Source organism: Spermophilus citellus, assembly GCF_964194105.1.
Source record: "Spermophilus citellus genome assembly, chromosome: 19".
NCBI lineage: Eukaryota > Metazoa > Chordata > Mammalia > Rodentia > Sciuridae > Spermophilus > Spermophilus citellus.
This window is the reverse complement of record NC_138201.1, coordinates 15,422,916-15,446,463: the sequence shown is the minus strand read 5'-3', so window position 1 is coordinate 15,446,463 and position 23,548 is coordinate 15,422,916. Positions and strand designations below refer to the sequence as shown.

Below are 23,548 nucleotides of genomic sequence, written 5' to 3'. Positions count from 1 at the left end.
GTCCACAAGTTATCTCAAACCTCGTCACCTAAATATATCTCCCTTGTTTCTCTCTCAAGCTACTCTCTCCCCCCCTTAAGTTTTCTCAAATGTTGACTCCATACCCCCAAGTTATTGCTCCTTATTCAAGTAACACTCTTTTGACAAAGGTTACCAGAGATAGCGTAACTGCCCAAGAAAATGGCTTCTTATCAATCTTCATTCTCTATACCATCCAACACTATAGAAAATCCATGAGTCTTGAAGCTCCCTTTCACCCGGTCTTTTTTTTTTAAAATATTTATTTCTTAGTTTTAGGTGGACCCATATCTTTATTTTACACTTATGTGGTGCTGAGGATCAAACCCAGTGGCTCGTTCATGCTACGTGAGCACTCTATCACTGAGCCACAACCTTAGCCCCTCAACTGAGCTTTTACTACCTGACATCCTGCTAGTTCATATTATTCACCTTCTTGTTTTCTCGTTCTCCTTGCATGGACATTTGCTCTAGTCTACCACTTTAATGTTCTCAAAATTTGTGCATTCTCTGGGCTTCCGCCTCAAAAACTGTCTCACTTTAACTCACACCTGTATGGTTATCGATAATATGCACATTCAAACTAAACCCTCCTCCACACATGTCCCCTAGGCTCCAAACCAGAATTTCCAACTTTCCATAATCAGGTACATATGGACATAACAAACTGAATTCATTATCCTTTCTGCAGAAGATGCACTCTCTTCCGGCTCTTCTCAGCTCAGGAAATGGACAGCCAATCATATAGTTTTCTAAGATACAAAATTTGGACCTAATTCTCTGTTCCTCATTTGTTAAATATTCCTGATAATCATATGGATGGTAACACTAACTTGTCTTAAAAGCAAATCATTCCCTCTCTTTTCTTATTCTCACTCCTTTGGACTATTTCAGTGGTCTCCAATCCAACCACAATATGTGATTAGGTCAACTTCTTATAAAAATCTTTATTAGCAAGCCAGGAATGGTGGTGGACACCTATAATCAAAGCTACTCATGAGGCTAAGGAGGATCTCAAGTTCAAAGCCAGCCAGGTCAATTTAGTGAGACTCTGCCTCAAAATAAAATAAAAAGTGCTGAGAATGCAGCTCAGTGGTAAAGTGCTCACCTAGCATGTGTGAGACTCGACTTCAATCCCCAATACTTAAAAAAGAAAAAAAAAAAAAAGTCGGTACTGGCTCCCTGTTGTTTATAAAATCAAACTGAAACTCCTTAGCATGATTTGTTTGCTTGATTCTTACAGTACAGGGCTCGAACCCAGGGGTGCTCTACTACTGTACATCCCCAGCCCTTTTTGATTCAGGGTCTCACTAAATTGCCCAGGCTGCCTTTGAATTTATAATCCTCCTGTCTCAGTCTCCCAAGAAAGTGGGATTACAGGAATGCACCATCACATCCAGTTTTAGCATGGTTTTGATACCCTCTATACCTGGCCCTGTCCTAGGTCCTACCAGTCTCAATTCCTAACACTTCCTGCCATACCCTACTCTATATCCATGCTTTTCCACTTATCATCACTCAGACACACATGAACTTAGGCACTACTTTGCTTCTGCTCACACTGTTCTCTTCCAGAACTCACTCCTTCCTTCCTTCCTCTTGGAGTCTTTCCTTTCTTTAAAAAAACAAAAAACAAAACAAAAACAAAAACAAAAAAAACAACACCTCACTCAAATGGTAGCCCCTCTTTGAAGGCTTTTCCAGCTTTGCAAACCAAGTTTAATTATTCCTTCTCTGTTATACCTATAGCAATTTCTCTTCATTACAGACTTCATCATTTCTATTTCAGTGACTTGCTTATGTGTCTTAATCTCTATCATCAAGGGCAAAGATCTTTACATCCAGAGCACCCAGAACAGTGTAGCACATAGTTAAGTATTAAGAAGTTTTACTGAATGAATATGTTAAGTGATGAGTCATTTTTTCCTATTATTGGCCCATCAATGTACTTCCTTCCACTCTTCCCACCCATTATAATGCTCAGAATCTAAAGAATATAAAATAAATGACTACTAACAGACATCAGATTACTCTCAAACACATTCAACAAAGAAAAATTATTCAATACATACAACAAAAGAGCCAAGACATACCTTCACAAAGACAGCATTCAGTCTCATAGCAGATGGGTTCAATCTTATCAACTCAAGGAGGACATCCAATGCAGTATCAACTTCTGTTTCATTCCCACTGCAGACATGGGTCACTAGGGCACCAACTGCTTCCTGTACAATGCAGAGAGGGAGTCAATAGGACAGTGTGGGGAAAAAAAATATGGCACCGTCTATCGAAAGGGGTTCATGCCCAAGAACTTTCCAGGTTCTCCTTTGTTAAAATCACAACTCACCTGATCTTATTATTTATTATCTAATTTTCATTGTCATTGGCTTCAGACAATGGAACTTCACTCCCATCCCATCTTAACCTATTTCCCACAATTTATCAGTGAACACTATCTCAGCCCTCCTGATTTTGATCCTTGGTGTATCTTTCTTTATCTTTCCCATATGAGTTGAATTTTACTCCTAAAGTTAAGGTTGGACATCATCTGTTGAAATTTCTTGAAAAGATGGCACTCAAGGAGGTAAAAGTTTTATAGATTTTCTTTTTTGGAGAAGAGGAGGGTGCCAGGGATTGAAATCAGGGGCACTCAACCACTGAGCCACATCCCCAGCCCTTTTTTGTATTTTAGAGACAGCATTTTGGTGAGTTGCTTAGCTTTCATAATCACTCTCCACAAGTATAGCCCTCCCTCTGGATATGCACTATTAAATTTTGTGTCTCGTGTTCATGGGGACAGTGTTAGAACTTAAGTATTTCTCATTTATTTTTTACTATACTTATTTTTAAGGGACAACTCTAGGATCAAATGGAGTTTATTATTTAAAGCTAAGTTTGTCATCCCTGTACTCGGAAAACTACCTAAAAACCCAACCCATTCAACCATGTCTACCTGAAGTAGAATGAATTTGGACTTTAATTTTAGACCCAAAGAATTCTGAAGCTCACAAGATATCCCACATCAGACTCCTCATTTTAAGACGGGGAACAGAACTGACCTTTCCTAAAGTCCAGTTTTTAATGCTTTCCAACTGAAGAAATAAACATTAAATCACATGCAATTCACTCAGAATTCTTTCATTCTCTTACCTCCTTAACCAAAATAAATATTTCAACATACCTGCTGGCAGTAAGTGTCAAAAAACTTAAATGAGTATTTGTATAAGAGACTGCCAAACAAAATTATATTTTGATCTTGAGAGTGGAACAAACTCTGAGCCAGTAATAGAATGGATGGACAAATATCCTTCAGAACCTGAAAAAGCAAAGAATAAACAGAAAACAAACTATGGGAAAAACTAATTATTAGAAATAATGGTTATTTCTAAGAGTTGCTATTAACCACTAGTATCTCTTAAGAAAATATCCCTTTTGGTTGGGCATGGTAGCACACACCTACAGTCCCAGTGACTTGGGAAGAGGATTCTAAGTTCAAGGCTAGCCTGGGAAATTTAGTGAGACCCTTTGTCAAAAAAGAAAAGAAAAGGCTAGGGATAACTGATAACTCAGTGGTAGACTGCTTGTCTTACATGTGTGAGGTCCTAGATTTGATCCCCAGTACTCCACAAAATACATAACATAATAATACAAACATTAAACACATTTTCTATATAAAATCTTAAGACGCAACTACATATTTTTGTCAATTCCTAAGCCAAACCCTTCTAATATTTAGCTAGCAAAACACTACTCCCAGCTTCTGAAATTCCAGTTTGAATGGTTCACATTTTGATAAGAATCATCACCTGTGGTTCTCAATGTCAAATGTTCAAACACAAATGGATCAACAGATCCATATTCACATCTCTACTAGCATTCTTATGGTTCCTATTTTTTTCAAGGTTTTTACAAACATCTTTGGACAAGATTTTATAAGGCCAATTTACCAAAGCTGCAAGTTGCAGAGAACCAGACAAGTAAAATGACAAATGCAAAATTAAGATTAAAAAGTCTCTGGGGCTGAGGTTGTAGTTCAGTGATAGAGCACTTGTCTGGCATGTGTGAGGCACTAGGTTCGATTCTCAGCACCACATATGAACAAATAAATAAGTAAAGGTCGATAACTGAAAAATATTAAAAAAAAAAAAGATTCAAAACTCTCAATAATGAGATGACAGGCAGCTGTAGAAGACTTTTATCTTAGATTAAAAGGGCAGAATTAGAAGACCTGAATTAAAACAATTGCTATAAAAGAACTGAATTTAAGTCAGTTAAAATTAGTTTTAATTTCATGAAAATCAATCTTAAAAAAAAAAAAAAACCTTAGATTTGTTTACTAAGACGATAATGTCTCAATCAAGGTAATAATCCTATTTTGTGGGCTGGGATGTGGCTCAAGTGGTAGCGCGCTCGCCTGGCATGCATGCAGCCCGGGTTCGATCCTCGGCATCACATACAAAGATGTTGTGTCCACCGAAAACTAAAAATAAATATTAAAAAAAATAAATAAAAATAATCCTATTTTGTTGGATTTTTCCCTTAAGTACTGGGGATTGAACCCAGGGCCTTGTGAATGCTAGGCAAGCATTCTACCACTGAGCTATGCCCTCAGACCTCTCACATGTTTTAAAATGTTGGAACTCCTTCTGAAAAATAAACACTCAGCAAAGATATTAGGAATTCTACACTGGATAGGAACAGTTACCTCTCTCTATATGTCAGACTAATATTGCCTAACTTTATGACACTTACCACATAATGAATACAGAAAGTACTCTCGAGCAAGTCTTCTTGAATGGAGCCAGATCGGATCTTGTTTTTTACCACTCTCTCAATGTTCTTCTTTGCCTGAGTATTAGTGCTATAAATGATGAAAATCATTGCCAGGTCGAAACTCTATTGATAAGTACGCAACAGATGAAAATAGTTAGTAAATCAGTACATTTACTACAATAAAAGAGTAGCTCTCAACATTTTCCCATTAAAACTCAGAATAGATATATTTACTTTTTCAACATACTCCCATGGGAGTGCCTCAATTTTCACAAAAGCCAGAAATATTTTTCAAAGAAATAAAGTGCCATGATTATTAACTACTGGTATGTCTTAAAAACACATCAGAACATAAGTGAAAGTGATATTATCAAAGAAGTATTTTGAACATCTTCACATTTATCAAAAGAAAAAGATTAAATCACTTGCCAATTCCAGAATATATTTTCATCATTAAAAAAACTGTTTTGTGGGCTGGGGTTGTGTCAAAATGGTAGAGTACTTACCAAGCATGAGAAAGGCACTGGGTTCAATCCTTAGTACCACATAAAAATAAGTAAATAAAATAAAGGTATTGTGTCCACCTACAACTAAAAAACTATTTTTTTAAAAATATTATTTTCAGTCTTTTATTCCATATCAGAAAAGCTTTTAAGATAGTCTTTCAACAACAACTGAATAGCCTAACAAAAATCCCACAGAACAAAACAGATTCCAAAAAAAAAAAAAAAAAAAAGCTTTAGAGAGATCCAATCAGTACATAAGAAACTCAATCATCTGGCTTCTAGAAATAAGAGAAAGACCAGTACCAGATCTTGACAGTGGGAAGACTCTGATCTACTCAGGACTACATGGATAAAGTAAAACACAAAATGCCATCATCTCGACAATTCCACCAGGTAGGAGAAAGAAAGGGTTATCAGACAAAGCAGGGATAGGACTGACCCAAGTAGAGATGTCACTTTCTTTAACTACAACTTATGTTTGAAATGTCCAGATTTCTCTTTCTGGATACTATAGGCTTATTTTGCTGCAAAAATTAACCAGTAGGAGCAGACCATCTGGCAAGTTGCCCAGTAGCAATTATTTATTGGAGGAGCTAGAGAAGACACAGAAGGAACAACTGAAGGGAGAGAGAAAACAGAACAAGCTAGCTGAAGTCACTACTTAGACTATAATACTTAAAATTCGTAGGACAAAAGCATTACCTTGTGCTTAGACTCAATGTTTTCAATTGCCTGGGGAAAAAGGGGTCACAAAAACATTATGACACATCAGTGGAACATTTCTTCATGCCTTATTCAGCATGCCCTGTTCTCTGACTTGACAGCCAATCTGCCAATCATCTATCATTTTTATCTTAGCTTTTATTTCTGCGTTTTTTTGTGGGGGACAGGAACAGGATTGAACTCAGGGGCACTCAGCCACTGAGTGTACTTTATTTAGCAATAGGGTCTTGCTGAGGCTAGCTTTGAATTCATGTTCCTCCTGCACACTGGGATTATAGGCGTGCGTCACCATGCCCAGTTATTTCTACTTATCTTTTTTTTTTAATTTTTATTATTAGTTGTTCGAAACATTATATAGTTCTTGACATATCATATTTCATACATTTGATTCAAGTGCAGAACACAACAGACACTAGTATGGCAATATGTAAAACAGTGGATGTGTAACTGATGTGATTCTGCAATCTGTATACGGGGTAAAAATGAGAGTTCATTTCTACTTATCTTACTTACATTATCCATCAGTAATTAACACCCCTTTCCTCCATGATAGTCCAAAGATCTCACTCACCTTAATCCAGGCTTCTGAAATGATTTTCTCATACCTAACAGTCAACTTTAAGATATCAAAGAGAAGCATAACACAGTTTGGACTGTCATCTTCTTGGTATTCTGAAGAACTACAAGTAGAAGAGGGGAAAAAAATTATTTCTTCTACTGACCAAAGAAGAACATCTACCTGTTTCCTAGCCAGGTACCTGGGAGCAAGTCATAATCGCATATGTAAAAAACTTGCAGTCCAGATGGAAGTGATCTGAATGGCCTCTCTCTCTCTCTCTCTCTCTCACATACACACACGACGTGAGAAACTAAATGGTACTGTATGTGAATGTAATATTACTACCATTATTTGTAAATTTTAAGTATTAAGTTCCAACAGTCCTGACTTTCAGAAAAAACAGATGTCAGAAAACTTTTCTTTTACTGCTAGAAAAAGGATGGCAACTGTCAAAAGCTCTATTACCTTGCTCCTGTAATTTTCAACTTGATTTGGGAAGCCTGAAACATTGATGGCAAAATAAAATGCTGCAGATCCAACCTCTCCCGAAGCTCAGAAATTACCTGAAGAAAGTAAAATTAGCCATGTTGTTGTGGTCATAGTGGATAGAGACAGCCCATTCTCTTGATAGAATTATAACAACCCCTTAAAGACTGAAGAAAGTTTAAATGCTGGACAAGGCAACATTGAAATAGTTTATGAGAATGGTTAATGCAGGTATAGTATGTCACACCCAAATTCCAGAATTCTTTGAGGTACACAGAAATTCCTGTAAGGGCTTATACATAATAATCAATCATAGTATCATTCTTTTCCCTGAATGCTATGTGGATTAATCAGTATTTATCATTTAGTTTGGGGCCAGAGAAGAGTAATATGGACCTATTAATTTAAATAAATTTATCCTGATGTACCTTTATCTACGTTGGGCGGGAAAGAGTACTATACCTCAAGTGCATTGGTGGCTGTTATGGAATGAAGAATGAACTTGATTATCACAGGTAACTCAACCAAAGCAACTGAGGACAGCTTACCCATCACCAACTGGCGGACCTAAAATTAGAAAGCACAAAAACCTTAACTATTTCCATGTCTCTACCTCAACCCCAAACTGACTTCTTAGGTAAAATCAGAAACATAACTCTCAGTTTTCCCATCCACAACTTGAGGGGAAAAAAACGCCTTCTTTTGCTATCCTCCAAATTTCAAGTTTTCAATTGTTAATGCAAAAACTTCCTTACAAACAGCTGGCAAGTGTATTGTCTTATATTTTGAAGCCCGAATTCACAATTGGCTCTAAGAAAGCATAAAAAAAGTGTTATCCCACCAGGCACAGAGATGCATGCCTGCAATCCCAGAAGTTCAGGAGGCTGAGACATAAAGTTTTAACTTTAGAGCATCTGAAACTCACTGAAGAGAATAAAAGATCAAATGTCATTCAGTACAGTTTCAAAGGGCAATTTTCTTTACATAATTTCTTCCAAGGTAATGCCTAACTGACAACAGTTCCAAGAGGTCAGAAAGCTGGCCCTGTTTCTGGAGAGCACAGTCTTTCCTACCTTAGATAGGAAGGTTGGGTCAAGTCGGAGACTGGAAAGGACATCCAGGATTGGGACAGTAAGGGGAGTATTCTCCATTAATAGGTCACTGTGAATGTTGGAAAAAGAAAGTTGTATAAAGGTTTAAAGAGAACTAGGCAGATTAAACACTTGAGAAAAATGACTCATCAGATTATGGGAAGACAGGATACACAGTTGTCCCTTGGTATCTGACCTTGGATTTCAGGACCCCACTCCTCATGGATACCAAATTGAATACATGCTCAAGTCCCCTACATAAAATGGCATAGCATTTGGATATGCCCTATACAGTTCCCTATAAACAGTAAATCATCTCTGAATCATTTATAACACTTAAAACCAGGTAAATGCTATGTAAATAGTTTTTCTGCTATATTTTTTAGTCAATGAACCTTTATTTATTTATATGCAGTGCTGAGAAATAAACCCGGTAACTCATACATGCTAGGCAAGTGTTCTACCACTGAGCCACAACCCCAGCCCCTCTTCTACTATATTGCTTAGGGAAAAATGACAAGGAAAAAGTCTGCACATGTTAATACAGATGCAGCATTTATTCTGAATAGTTTTGATCTATAGTTGGTTGAATCAGAGGATGTGCATACAGAGGGCCAGTTGTACTCAGTTCCAATTAAAATACTGATTTTATTTTCACTAGAAGCTGTCTTTTTTTTTTAATTTTAAATATTTATTTTTTTAGTTATTGGCGGACACAACATCTTTGTTTGTATGTGGTGCTGAGGATCGAGCGCGCTACCGCTTGAGCCACATCCCCAGCCCCTAGAAGCTGTCTTCATTACAAAAAAATAATACATGCTCATTGCTCATTATAAAAATTCAAGTAAATAAATTAAGAAACAAGAAGCCCTCCTTCACCACACCAACTACCCAGAGGTTACTATTGAGTTTGGCAAACGTCCTTCCTGAAAATAGAAAGAAAAAAAAAAGGGCTGGGGATGTGGCTCAAGCGGTAGCGCGCTTGCTTGGCATGCGTGCGGCCCGGGTTCGATCCTCAGCACCACATACCAACAAAGATGTTGTGTCTGCCGAGAACTGAAAATAAATATTAAAAATTCTCTCTCTCTCTCTCTCTCTCCTCTTAAAAAAAAAAAAAGAGTGAAGGGCTCTTTAAAAAAAAAAAACAATTACAATAGAGCATGATTAAATATAAAAGATGCATATGCAGGGTGCTACAGGAGCATACAGTAGTGAAAAGTATAGGGATGGATTCTAAAAGAAGGCTGTACAAAAGAACAAGCTGGCAGGAAGCAGGCAAAGTGAACAGTTAGGACCCTACCCAAAGGGAGCATCCTGCCCAAAAGCACAAAAGCAAATCACTGGACATATTTGGAAGTAGGCAACTGCTGAATTCAAATTTTTTAAAAACTACCTCTAGGACAAGTAAAAAGTTACATTAATACAGAAGCTATATTCTAGGGATGTAATTCTCCCTTCTTTATTACTAATCTACCAATTATAGTATTATTTTTCAAATGAATGGCAGTAAGCAATGGGTATCAGCAACAGGTCTAATGCAGGGAGTATATTACAATGAATCGTCTAAGGATCAAAAAATGTAGATGTTAAACAGCATACTACAGTGAAACAGCCACATCAATGTTTATACCAGCACAATTCACAATAGCTAAATTGTGGAACCAACCTAGATGCCTTTCAATAAATGGATGGATAAAGAAACTATGGTATATATACACAATGGAATATTATTTGTCATTAAAAGAGAATAAAATCATGAAATTTGCAGGTAATTGGATGGAGTTGGAGAATATCACGCTAAGTAAGGCAATCCCCAAAATCCAAAGGCCGAATGCTTTCTCTGATATGTGGATGCTGATCCATAATGGGGAGTGGGCCACCACCATGGGAGGAATGGAGGAACTTTAGATAGGGCAAAGGGGAGGGAGGGGAAGGGAGGGGGCGTGGGAAAGATGGTGGAATGAGATGGACATCATTACCCTAGAACATGTATGAAGACACAAATGATGTAACCCTGTGTATAACCACAGACATGAAAAATTGTGCTTTATGTGTACTATAAATTGAAATGCATTTTGCCGTCATGTATAACAAATTAGAATTTAAAAAAATGTAGATGTTTAAAAAATCCATAAATAATCGTGATGTGCAAGTCAGATTGAGAATTCCTTGGAGGAAATGCTAATGAAACAAAGTCATCATGTTCAAATTCTTACATGCCAAATTTGTATACCTAATCCTAATCAAGACACCTTCATTCACAGGTATATCATTTTTTAAAAAGTATATGGGTTTTGGGGCTTAGGTTGTAGCTCAGTGGTTAAATGCTTGTCTAGCAAATGTTAAGCACTGGATTCAATACTCAGCATCACATAAAAATAAAATAGGGCTGGGAATATAGCTCAGTTGATAAAGTGCTTGCCTACCATGCACAAGGCCCTGAGTTCAATTTCCAGCACCAATAAAGAAGTAAAGTAAAATAAAGGTATTATGTCCTTCTACAACTAAAAAATATTGGGAAAAAAAAAAAAGATGGGTCTATTCAAATATATACCTGTCATTAAAAATACAAGTCAAGGTGCTGGGGGTATACCTCAGTTGGAAGAGTGCTTGTCTCTCAAGCCCAAGGCCCTGGGTTCAATCCCCAGCACCAAAAAAAAAAAAAAAAATACAAGTCAAACCCCATGCCCTATTCCTGAGAGATAGATATATCATGCTCCTTTGATACCATATTACTACCACTCTACACAATGCAGCGATAAAGCTCCCATATCGGTGCCTCTTTGAGACAGTAGCAGAGTGCTCATCTACCTGAGTTCTTTCCCCACATCAGCATGCTGGGCATCCCCTAAGATCTCAGGTAGGCTGGTAACAAAGTCATGTTGCAGGTACACTGGAGCAATACTGATCAACTGCATGATCTTGGTGGTAAGGTCCTGCAGTGAGGGACACTATTAGAATTGCAGCACATTATCCAGAATACAGAAACACTACCTACTCATAAAATGCAGAGCTCAAGTTATCTTTTGTACAATATCTCAACTACAGATGCAAGCTCAAAACTTAAGTTTAGAGGCAAATGGCCCAGATAATTTCATATAAAACAAAACAGAAAAAAATATAAGATGGATAGTATATTATCTAATAGGTCTATTACATACATTATTCCATTTAATCTTCAGAACTATGGGGTTTTACAATAATTCCCATATTTTAAATGTATGAATGAATTACCCAAGGATACATGGTTAATTGGCAGACCCCAAATTCCATCCCAGATGAAACCCCAAAAACTCATATTCTTCCAAACAGAAATTTAGCATCAGAATGTCTGTCAACTTAGAAAGATGAATTTATAAACTCCTGAAGAAAAATGAACCTAAAGCACTTGGCTCAAAATAGATTTAACTTTATCAAGGTGCTTGAATAACAAATCATATAACTACAAAAACTTTTACAATGTTCCTCAATATGTAATCAAATTAAAACAATTGTAGTGAAGTAAGATGGTTTGGTATCTCATCACTTCAGAAATACACTATAATCTCTTTACTTAGAAAAGGTAATTTATTTCCAAACATTTAATGTATATATTAAATGATATCTAATTTTATAATTAGATAAGCTTTTCTGAAAAAATTTAAAGGGCAAAATAATCATAATTCTCAAATTATGAAAACTGGAAAAAGCTAATGGGTAGTCGGAAAAGTGTGAATACTCAGCATAAAAACAAGGGGGAAAACCCTACAAATTCTAAAAGTTTGGCAAGTACAAAAAACATTCTTTAAATATGAATAATAAAGCTCCAAAGCCTACCTTGCCATCCACAATTCTGTCAAGCCATTTTAATTGACTGAAAATGAGTCGAGGCATGTTGATTCCATCACTGCTCGCACTGAAATGTTAGAATGAGAATTCAAGGAAGTTAGACTTTGTTTTTTATTTTATTTTTGTGTAGGGAATTGAACACTGAGCCTCACACATGCTAAGGAAGTGCTGCTGAGCTACACTCCCTGCCCCAGATCTTAGCCTTTCTGACTTTTCTATAACAGCACTAATACTGTGCAAAATATTCCATTCATTCAATTAACATTTACTGAAATATTTCCATGCACTGGGCAATGTGCTAGACCAAAAAGCAGCAGACATAGGGTTACACATATTAAGAAAGAGGTCTGGAAGAAGACCCGTCAAACTATTAGCAATGGCTACAGATGGAGAGAGTTTAGAAAGAAGAGAAAATAGGGCTAGATAGTATTTCTTTTTATATATATATATTTATTTTTTAGTTTTCGGTGGACACAACATCTTTATTTGGGGCTGGGGATGTGGCTCAAGCAGTAGCGCACTCGCCTGGCATGCGTGCGGCCCGGGTTCGATCCTCAGCACCACATACCAACAAAGATGTTGTGTCTGCCAAAAACTAAAAAATAAATATCAAAATTCTCTCTCTTTAAAAAAAAAATGCATCCTCAGGATGTCTAAGAAAAAAAAATCTTTATTTTATTTTTATGTGGTGCTGAGGATCGAACCCAGCGCCCCGCCTGCGCATGCCAGGCAAGCACGCTACCGCTTAAGCCACATCCCCAGCCCCAAGATAGTATTTCTTAATATAATTTTTTCTATACCAGGGATTGAACCCAAGGACATTTAGCCACTGAACCACATCACCAGCCCTTTTATTTATATATATATATATGTATATATATATATATATAAATGTATGATTGTTGGGGTTTTTTGTTTGGGTTTTTTTTTTAGATTTTTTACTTTATTTACTTATACAAGGTGCTGAGGATTGAACCCAGGGCCTCACACACACCAGGCAAGCACTGTACCACTGAGCCACAACCCTAGCCCCCCTTTTTTATATTTTATTAGAGACAGAGTCTCACAGAGTTGCTCAGGGCCTTAGTTAAGTTGCTGAGGCTGGGTTTGAACTCAGAATCCTCCTTCCTCGGCTTCCTGATTCCCTAGAGTTACAGGCATGCACCATCACACCGACCTTAATAATATAATTTTTAAAAGATAGAAAGCTAACAAATTAAAACTGAATAGAATAATATTTTTCAAAAGGTAAGAATTTATTACATCAATGAAAAAGAAAAGGCAAGCACATCAACTGCTATGAAAACTCATGAGTTCAAATTAGATTATGTTCATGAAAGTATTATGACAAGCATTTCTTCACTTATGAAGAAATGTTGGCTCAGTTATTATTATTTTCCACAAAATAAGAATCTATGCCTTCCTCCTAACCTAAATTTTTGGACTACCCCCAGCTCCTTTTCTTAACAGTATTCTTGGTCCTTGTTTACTACAACCAATCTTTTTAAAAAATTTTTGTATTGGTACATTATAATTATACAGAATAGTGGGATTCACTAAACTATACTCATACATGGACATAATATGATCAATCTCATTCCCAAGTACTTTCTCTTTCCCTCATCTCCTCCAGCTCCCATCTGACTGCTCTACTGATCTCCCTAATATTGTATTTTAATTACTGAATTATTATTATTCACTCTAGTATATTCATACATAGATGCAGCATAATTTTGTAGATTTCATTCCCCAGTAATTCCCCATGCCCTCCCTTCCTTCCATCACAGCCCATCTTAAGCACTAAGAAAGACTTAGCCAGAACATAAAGCATCATCTAAAACCCGAAATTTTAAAAAATGCATCTTCAAAGTATATTATGTACAGGACATAAAATGGAGAAAATGAAAATGACTATGTATCTGTCATACCAAAGATATCCACTATTAATAATGCATTATGTATGGTTTATATTTTTTTAAAACAAGACATTGATTTATAACATGGGTTTTTTTTTCAATTAATGTATGGCATCAAATGGTCATTATAATTTTTTTAATATTTTATTTTTAGTTGTAGTTGGACACAATACCTTTAATTTATTTCTATATGGTGCTTGAGGATTGAACCAGGGACTTGCACTGCTAGATGAGCACTCTACTACTGAGCCATGACTCCAGCCCTAGTCATTATAATTTTAATGTCCACATGATGTTTCTATTTTTTAACATGTCAGTTGTTCACAATTATTTGTTATTTTCTTGTCCGGGTTTTTGTTGTTTTTCTTTTGCTTTGTTTTGCAGTGCTGGGGACTGAACATAGAGCCTCCTGCATGCTGTATAAGAGCTTAACCACTAATCTATAACCAGTTCTAATTTTTTGTTATTTTAGACAATAATCTTATGTCTTTGTTTTCAGTTAGTAAACATTTTGGGGTAAAACAGGAGAGAGCAGTGAGGATTAAAGGGTCTGCAAAATCTAAGTCTTTTTTTGTGTATGTGATGCTGGGAATGGAACCCAGGACTCTCACACACACTTCTACTACTATACTACATCAACCTAAAACCTTAGGTTCTTCTTTTCCTTTTTTTCTTTTGTACCAGGGAATAAATCCAGGGGCTCTTACCACTGAGTCACATCTGCAGCCCAGATGTCCAACCCTGCGCTCCCTCTGGTTTGTCTGATGAGGGATCTGATGGACAATGTGTCCTGGGCACTACCCTGATGGGGTTGCTGGGTTCCTCCAGTGCTCCGTATATTTGTGGTTTGGGGCCCCGGAGCATTGGGGCCCCCTGTCCATTTTTTGGCAACGGAGCCTGATGCCTTTGTCCACGATATTGTGGATAAACACCTTGTCCTTGTTCATTTTTTGATAATGGAGTACCTTCTATGGTGGTTTGAGAACGGCATTCATTAGCCCAATGTAATGGAGTACCCTCTATGGTGGTTTGAGAACGGCATTTATTAGCCCTTGAGTTGCTTAGGGTCTCCCTAAGTTGCTGGCTTTAAACTCACAATCCTCCTGCCTCAGCCTCCTAAGCCCCTAGGATTATAAGCATGTTCCATGCACATGGCCAAAACCTTAGGTTTTACGTACAACCTCTTGATTTTCAAATGACTGAACAAATTAATATGCTCATTAGCAATGAATGCACATGCCTGTTAATTACACTCAACATAGAAGACCCTTTTGAGAATGGAAATAATGAATGCATTTATTGTTTTAAAACTGTGTCTTTGCTAATAAAATTAAACTTTTAATGTTTAATGTTCTTGCATTTGTGAATTGTCTGTTCACGATCTCTGTCTACTTTTCTATTATAAACTGTTCAGTTTTTTATGACATAATAATTTTTAAAATAGATAGTACAGAGGATTCTAATCACAAAATAAAAATATCTACATTGGTTAAAAAAAAAAAAAAAGATAGTACAGGGCTGGGGTTGTAGCTCAGTGGTAGAGCACTTAAATAGAGCACTTAAATAGATAGTACTGGGCTGGGGTTGTAGCTCAATTGTAGAGCACTTGCCTAGCACATGTGAGGCACTGGGTTAAATCCTTTGCACCACATAAAAACAAAGAAAATAAAGCTATTATGTCCATCTACAACTAAAAGAAAATTAAAAATCAGAAATTAAATGAAATGTAAAAAACTTTTAAAAATATGCAGTACACATAAACTATAAAAACAAAAAGGTAAAGAACAATATTCAGAGAATACCAGCCTCCAGTCAACTGGCACTAGGAATAATCCCATGCATGTACATACATATATATTATTTATTTTTAACCAAATTTCTGCTAATTTCTTATGAAGCCAATAATAGATGAAATTTCAAAGAAAGCTACCCCAATAAAAGTTTAGTACTCATGTAAGAACCTGGCATCATAATTAACATGGTCTTCAGAGAAAACAATGATGTTCCAGAGAGAAACAACTATCAGGGTGCTAAAAGTATTCCAGAAAAACTTCACTTACGTTTTGAAAAGAAATTCTGGCAACTTTTCAAATAAGATTTTGATAATGGCAGGCTAAAAAAGAAAATGTAGAGCATTACAAGATAGTCTCAAAATACACAACAGAAATATATAATTAGCCAGAATTCTCTCCAACCAGAGCTCTTGATGTCCTCTATTATAAGAATGTTCACATAGATACTGAACATAAGCTGCTGAAATACAAAGATATAATAATCAGATAATTAAATATGAACAAATATAACTGTTAATCCATGAAATGTAGTCTTTAAAAATTATCGAATATTTTTTCAAGAGAAGAAGACTTCTCTTCAGAGAACAAGAGCTCTTAGACTTAAGGTAAGCATTATATTTAAGATTTCCAGGATAGTAGGGGATAGGAAAGGTAGCAGAATACAACAGACACTAATACGGTATTATGTAAAAATGTGGATGTGTAACCGATGTGATTCTACAACTTGTATTTGGGGTAAAAATGGGAGTTCATAACCCACTTGAATCAAATGTATGAAAGATGATATGTCATGAGCTTTGTAATGTTTTGAACAACCAATAAAAAAATATATATATATATTAAAACAACAAAAAAGAGGCTAGTATATTTGTACTTGGTATTATAGACTATTTCCAAATATTCTACAAGTATATGTGATTAGTAATTAGAAGTATAGAGAATCATTAAATTCTTTCTAAATTAAAAAAAAAAAAGATTTCCAATGAAAACCAAGAGATAAAAGACGGGGAGAAGAAAAATGGTGGAGGGCTGGGGATGTGGCTCAGGCGGAGAACTAAAAAATAAATATTAAAAGAATTCTCTCTCTCTCTCTCTCTCCTCTCTCTCTCTCTCTCTCTCCTCTCTCTCTCTCTCTCCTCTCTCTCTAAAAAAAAATGGTGGATAAGATAGGAGGGAAGACTTTCCACTGTACATTAATTTTATATAATTTGAGATATTTAAAATATACCACTACATAACACTCAATACATTAAAAAAGAAAGGAGGGGGAAGGAAAGGGAAAAATTAAATTATTAAGCAACTAAAAAGCTAATTGGGAAATGATGCAAATGTGAGTGTGACAAAGATTATAAGGTTCTCAGTGCACATAGGATGCAGCCTTCAGAAAGAGGACTTAGATGCTGAATGAATAAAAGGGACTGCCAGATGAGAGGGACTAATGGGCACAGTTCAGAGATGTAAATAATACCCTAAATAACCCTAACAGACTCAGCTCACCAAAAGAGCTATGATAAGGCTGTTGCAAACTTAAACTCTCCAATTAACCCTACTCTGCCCTGTTCTAGCCACTTATAATTGGGCACATACCACAAATCGTATCTATCAAATGTTCACAGAAAAAGTAGTAGAGTCTCACCTGTAATATGTCAATCCCCAGAAGCAGTTTGATGAGGCTCTTAGAGTAAGATGCACCCATGCTATAAAAGACACATTTGTTTACTATTTTGTTTTCCTTTTTTTAACATTTTTACTATCTTTTCTCCAGAAAACTGGGTAGGTACACAATCTAAAGATTAAGCCCACAATATAATCTTTTTTAGGGAGGTGGGGTACTGGAGATTGAACCCAGCAGTGCCTAACCACTGAACCACAACCCCAGCCCCCTCCCTGTTTTTTTTTAGTCATAGATACACAGAATGCCTTTATTTTACTTGTTTATTTTTATGTGGTACTGAGGATCGACAGTGCCTCACATATTTTATTTAGAGAGCATCTTGGTGAGTTGCCTAGGGCCTCACTTAATTGCTGAGGCTGGCTTTGAGCTCATGATCTTCCTGCCTCAGCTTCCCAAGCCACTGGGATTACAGGCATGCGGGTAGCCACTATATAATCTTGTTAGACAAGAAATACAGAACATGATAGAGAGGTAGAGAATTTTAAATTCTATCAACACAGGTAGAAGTAGTCTAGAAAACACTCTAGTGCTTAGCCTTAAAATCACAAATTTAACAATTTTAAGTTTAGGTTTAAACTCTGAGGAAAAACGAGCTACAAATCAAAAGTGAAATTATAAAAAACTGCACCCCCCACACCCAAGCCAGTTACTGTAAGAGACTGAATTTATGGAGGCTGCATGACTCCTCTCCACACCTGGCTTCCTCGTCGTGTAGACGTTCACAAGACAAAAGGCAATTCCTGAAACTGTCATGGTCTTCAATGTAAGATTCCAGGCCATCAACAAATTCTTCTATCACCTTAGTGAGATTTTAAATATAAATGAGAGTAAGACTTTCAGTTTTAACATTTATTGTCAACTAAAAATCATTCTAGCCCACTCAACTATTTGCAAGTGTCTTTAAATTCCTAATTCCAGAGTACTGCTGAAAAAAATTAAAAATACCAGAGAAAATACATACTTTGGGATAAGAAGGATGTTTCCTCAGGGACTGCAATAGCTTCTTTTGGAAAATTATTTGATCCACAGCTATGAGGAAAGAAAGACAACTGGTTACCATGGTCTGTGACATCTAACAGTTTTCTTCCCAAAAGATCTGAGTCTCTAATCTGATAAAACCACTTAAAATATCTTCAACCTAATTTTGTTTGAACCTTCCTAAACCCGCAGTAAAAATGTAGTTGTAGTTGTTGTTTTAACACAATAACTATTTTATTTATTTTTATGTGATGTCAGGGATCAAACCTAGTGCCTCACACATGCTAGGCAAGCGCACTACCACTGAGCCACAACCCCAGCCCCTAGATGTAGTTTTAATAGAGGATAGTCACTAAGTGTCCTAAAAAACACCTGCCATAACCTTAGCACAATAGAATAAACTATGCCCTAAAAACAGGGCCTTATATAACTCTATACATTTTTCTCTGAAATTATTCTGACACAGATCTATTTACTTCCTGGATATTAATATATTTTTCACAAGAAAGCATGGAAGAATACTAGCATATAACTTTTTTTTTCTGGAAAAAAAAATAGAAGTACTTAATGTGCATTAACCAGGACAACAGAATAAAACAATATTCTCTAAAACAGTAATTTCATTCTTATCTCCTGACAGATGATCCACTCATCTTTAATCTTCACTGCCTCTCAATGTAGAAAAATCCACGATTTAATCCTAAGCCCTTTCACTAAACCCCAAAAATAGATTTAGATAAAATATTACCTAGTTGATTTTGATTCTCTCCAGTTTTAAGAACAAGTCCTGATGTCTTCAGAAGTCTTACAAAGACACTCTCATTTTCTTCAATTTCATTAGAAGCATAAGATTCCTTTGTCTTTTTGGAAAGTGATTTCTTCCTGGCTCCTGAAAATAGACAAAATTTTAAAGATTATGACAAAAAAAAGTAAAACAAAGATTAAGGGGCTGGAATTATGGCTCAGCAGTAAAGTGCTCGCCTAGCATGGGCGGGACCCGGGTTCGATCCTCAGCACCACAAAAAAATAAACGCATTGTGTTGTGTCCATCTACACCTAAAAATATATATATATTAAAAAAAAGATTAAAATGTAAATCCAGGAATAATACCTTTGAGAGGAAATCTGGGGTGTTCCTGAAATATTAAGACTAGAATTGGTGCTACAGTGAAATGAACTATCTCTAACAATGGTCAGCAATAGTGACTTCCAAATAGAAAAATAAAACAAGCAGCACACAGAATTATATTTACCAGGTTTTCATTTGAAGAAATCAAATTGTACCACTTGAAACAAAAATAAACAGAATGCTTTCCACCCAAAACCTAAAGCAGTCAGTTCTCTCAAGTTATTGTCAAACCACTGTTTTGAAATCACTGAGAAGCTTATTAAAATGCATATTCCCAGGCTAAATTCTAGAACTTACTGAGTGAAATCTTGAGAATGGCACCTAGGAGTCTAATTTTTTTTTTTTTTTTTACAAACTCCTCAGGTAGTAATCCTGATGTACACCAAATTTGAGAATCAATGGTGTGTATACAAAAACAGAATGGAGGGGAATAGCATGGATGGTGAAAGGAGACCCTCATCATTATACAAAATACAGATGTGAATTTGGTATCAACATACCTTATATGTAATCAGAGACATGATAAATTATTGTATAATGGTGTATTAAGAATTGTAATGCATAAATAAATAAATAAATAAAAACAAGAATGGAACAGGTTCTCCTACATCACATCTTTAATACAAAGCACAGATTGGTTTCATCCCAAGGTTTTCAACCAATAAAAAGTAACAAGCCAGGCACAGTGGTGCACACCTGTAATTCCAGCTATGGGGGTGGGGAGGCTGAGGCACGAGAATCCAAAGTTGGAAGGCAGTTTTGGCAAATTAGCAAGGCCCTAAGCAATTTAGCAAGACCCTGTCTCAAAATAAAAGAAAAAGGTCTGGGGATAGGCCCTGAGTTTAATCCCTCCTAACAAAGAAGAAAAAAAAAAAACAACAACAACAAAGCCTTAAACAGAATGAAACAAAGACCACTCACTACCTTCCTTAAAGAAATTTAGGCTAGGCACAGTGGTGCACACCTATAATCCCAGCAGCTCAGAAGGCGACAGGATCACGAGTTCACAGCCAGCCTCAGCAAAAAGCAAGATGCTAAGCAACTCAGTGAGACCCTGTCTCAAAATAAAATACAAATAGAGCTGGGAATGTGGCTCAGTGGTTGAATACTGCTGAGTCGAATCCCTGAACCCAAAAGAAAAAAATAAATTTCGGCGTAACCAGAAAAGATTCAGTTTGCTCACCACACCAAAAAAAAACAAAGTCCCTTCTCATAAATTTAACTCAGAAGTCTCTTCCCTTTTGGAGAACAATATTTTGAAAGTACAAAATCTTCATTTAGTAACTTCTTATATTATTTTTCTTCAGTTTCAATTTTTTTATCAATTTGTCTGTATTCTACAATTCCTTCACCAACAGATAGAGCCTAAATCAAGCCTTTACTAACAGGGTTTTTTTTGTTTGTTTGTTTGTTTTTTTAAAGAGAGAGGAGGGGGGGAGGGAGAGAGAGAGAGAGAGAGAATTTATTTATTTATTTATTTTAGTTCTCGGTGGACACAACATATTTGTTTGTATGTGGTGCTGAGGATCGAACCCGGGCCGCACGCATGCCAGGCGAGCACGCTACCGCTTGAGCCACATTCCCAGCCCCTACTAACAGGGTTTTAGCCTTAAAATTTTATTTCTTAATTCTAAATATTGTCAATAACATTTTCATCAACATCAGTTGTATTTGACCATGAGTCAGACCTAAATTCCTATACCCTAATAAGAAAGAACACTTCAATCAGTTAGAACAACCTTAAATGATTCTTTTTATATTTATTTTTTTAGTTGTAGTTGGACACAATACCTTTATTTCACTTATTTATTTTTATGTGGTGCTGAGGATCGAACCCAGGGTTCTGCACGTGTAAGGCAGTGCTCTACCGCTGAGCCACAACCCCAGCCTGAGCCACAACCCCAGCCCAAGCCACAACTTCAGCCCTTAAATGAGTTTAATAAATGAAAAGAACTTTCAGTCTCTTCTTTTCCAAACTCCTAGGGTCTTTGTCAGTCACATTCTCATTTGGGCAAAGCTCTAAACAATTTCTTTGCCTCTGCTTTCACATACCTTTCCTTTATACATCACTACCATAGCTACCTTAACTTTTTTTTTAAGGTAGAAAAGACCAGGCTTTTTAAAAAGATGGGAACTGTCTTTTCTTTGTGTTCCAACACAGAGATAATGTACAGAAGTCCACAGATAAGACAAATTCCTCTAATGAATGTAGCCACTGATGCTTAGAGGGGTATGCCTGAAGTTATATGTGGAAACAGAGATAGAACTCTATCCCAGATCTCCTGACACTAGATTCTTTGTGCTGTATCTATTAGGCCATGATGATGCCTAGCACTTGAAAAGTAAAAACTTTACATATCACTAAATGTCTCATACATTTCCTATAGGAAATAAAGCAATAAATGGCAAATACGTACTGGAGGCATCTTCCATCAGGGTCTCTTTATCCTCAGATTTTGACAGTGTTCTTTTGGAAATCATTTTGAGTGAAGTTCTCCACACTTAAATAATTTACAAGAGTAAAACGACAGGAAAAAAGTTATCCTCTAGAAGCAAAATTCTGATAAGTCAAAATTACAGTTTAAAAAAATAAATGTTCTTTCCAAAACCAAAAGAATTTTAGTCTTCATACTAATTCTATCCCAGGTGCTCAACACATTTCAACTCCCATATTTGGGCAATTCTTCAAGACTTGTTTTCCTACTTTCCTCTTTCACTAGAACACTTCCTAGGAGGAGAAAATTCACAGCTCTTCCTCTGAGATTCAAGACACCTGTCCTTTAACTCATTAATTCAATACAATATAAGGACTGTGCTAGGTGCTGGGGTTACAACTGTGAACAAGATGGACATAAACGCTGCCCAGAGGGAGTTTACAGAATAAAGGCAAATAGTCTTAATACATTTAACTTCAGTTGGGTAAATCCTATAAAAGGAAGTACAGGTTACTCTGAGTGAAGGCTTACAATGAAATTTAGTCTAGGTGGAGAAGAAAAGCAGGGACAATTTCCCGGAGAAAGTCCTCCCTACCCCCAAGGGCTAAGGATGGAACCCAAGGGCTTCATGCAGTATGCAAGAGCTCTGCCACTGACCTAGGCTCCCAGCCCCAGAAAGTCTTTTTTTCTTGTTTTGTTTTGTACCAGGGATTGAATCCAGGGGATTGAGCCACATCCCCAGCCTTTTTTTTTTTTTTTTTTTTTTTTTGAGGCAAGATCTCGCTAAGTTTCTTTCGGCCTCGCTAAATTGCCAAGGCTGGCTTTGAACGTGCGGTGCTCCTTTCTCAGCCTGCCGACCCGCTTAACTCAGTTATAAATTATCAGTATTTTAGGTGCCCTATCGGGCTTTTTTTTATTAAAGTGGTTTGTATTTAATAATTCATTTATTCCTCACAAAAATCTGTGTGAGGAATTATAATAGTAATAATAATATAAATTTGTATTATATATTATAAATTATAATAGTAATATAAAAATAATAATAATACAATTATTATTCCCATAGTCCAGGATTCTAACTCTAGCAGACCGACTCCGGAATCTACATTAACTACCACCAGTACTTAACAATGGCTTCCAAAAAGGATTAACACTTACGATGTGTTAATCCTATATTATCCATTACCTCATTTAATACTGTAAAACCATTGTCGGCCATTTTGCAGATAGAAAAACTAAGACAACTAAGGATCTTGCGACTTTAGAGCACACACCCTCAACACGTGCGACACCACCTCGTTTCCAGAAAAGTCTAAAGGAAGAGGGGATGAGGCCAGTCACTAAAACCAGACCATTCGGGTTTGGGGGATGGGAGCGATAGCGTCCCTGTAACGACGCTGGAGGTACCTGAGGGAATTACCCCACGATAGGGCGGATGAGGAAGCCAGGTTCCGGGCGCGGAGCCCCAGACTAAAGGCCGGGCTCGGCCTGGACCTAGGGACTAGGCCCCAGTGGCGCGAAGCCTCGAGCGACGCCAACTGCAGATCCACTCAACAGGCAGAAGTCGTCACCGCCCCTCACTTTCGACTTTCCCGCCCGGCGCGACGTCGCTCTGACGCTACCGAGGCGCGCCGCTGA

At 36.7% G+C, this 23,548-nt stretch overlaps 1 protein-coding gene across 1 annotated transcript in view; it reads right to left on the bottom strand.

The window, feature by feature from the left end:
- FANCD2 (FA complementation group D2) overlaps positions 1 to 23,453 on the bottom strand; it is a 58,869-nt gene extending 35,416 nt beyond the window's left edge. The window contains exons 1-17 of the mRNA XM_081276014.1: positions 23,318 to 23,453; positions 21,893 to 21,976; positions 19,095 to 19,235; positions 18,330 to 18,397; positions 18,064 to 18,167; positions 17,330 to 17,390; positions 15,961 to 16,013; positions 11,973 to 12,051; positions 10,968 to 11,092; positions 8,139 to 8,226; positions 7,528 to 7,632; positions 7,045 to 7,142; positions 6,592 to 6,700; positions 6,000 to 6,029; positions 4,771 to 4,914; positions 3,200 to 3,334; positions 2,112 to 2,243 (exon numbers count right to left, since the gene is read on the bottom strand). Coding sequence (XP_081132140.1) covers positions 2,112 to 2,243; positions 3,200 to 3,334; positions 4,771 to 4,914; positions 6,000 to 6,029; positions 6,592 to 6,700; positions 7,045 to 7,142; positions 7,528 to 7,632; positions 8,139 to 8,226; positions 10,968 to 11,092; positions 11,973 to 12,051; positions 15,961 to 16,013; positions 17,330 to 17,390; positions 18,064 to 18,167; positions 18,330 to 18,397; positions 19,095 to 19,235; positions 21,893 to 21,956 — 1,536 coding nt within the window. The 5' untranslated portion in view covers positions 21,957 to 21,976; positions 23,318 to 23,453. The remainder of the gene's footprint in view (positions 1 to 2,111; positions 2,244 to 3,199; positions 3,335 to 4,770; positions 4,915 to 5,999; positions 6,030 to 6,591; positions 6,701 to 7,044; positions 7,143 to 7,527; positions 7,633 to 8,138; positions 8,227 to 10,967; positions 11,093 to 11,972; positions 12,052 to 15,960; positions 16,014 to 17,329; positions 17,391 to 18,063; positions 18,168 to 18,329; positions 18,398 to 19,094; positions 19,236 to 21,892; positions 21,977 to 23,317) is intronic.
- Between the last annotated feature and the right edge of the window lie 95 nt (positions 23,454 to 23,548).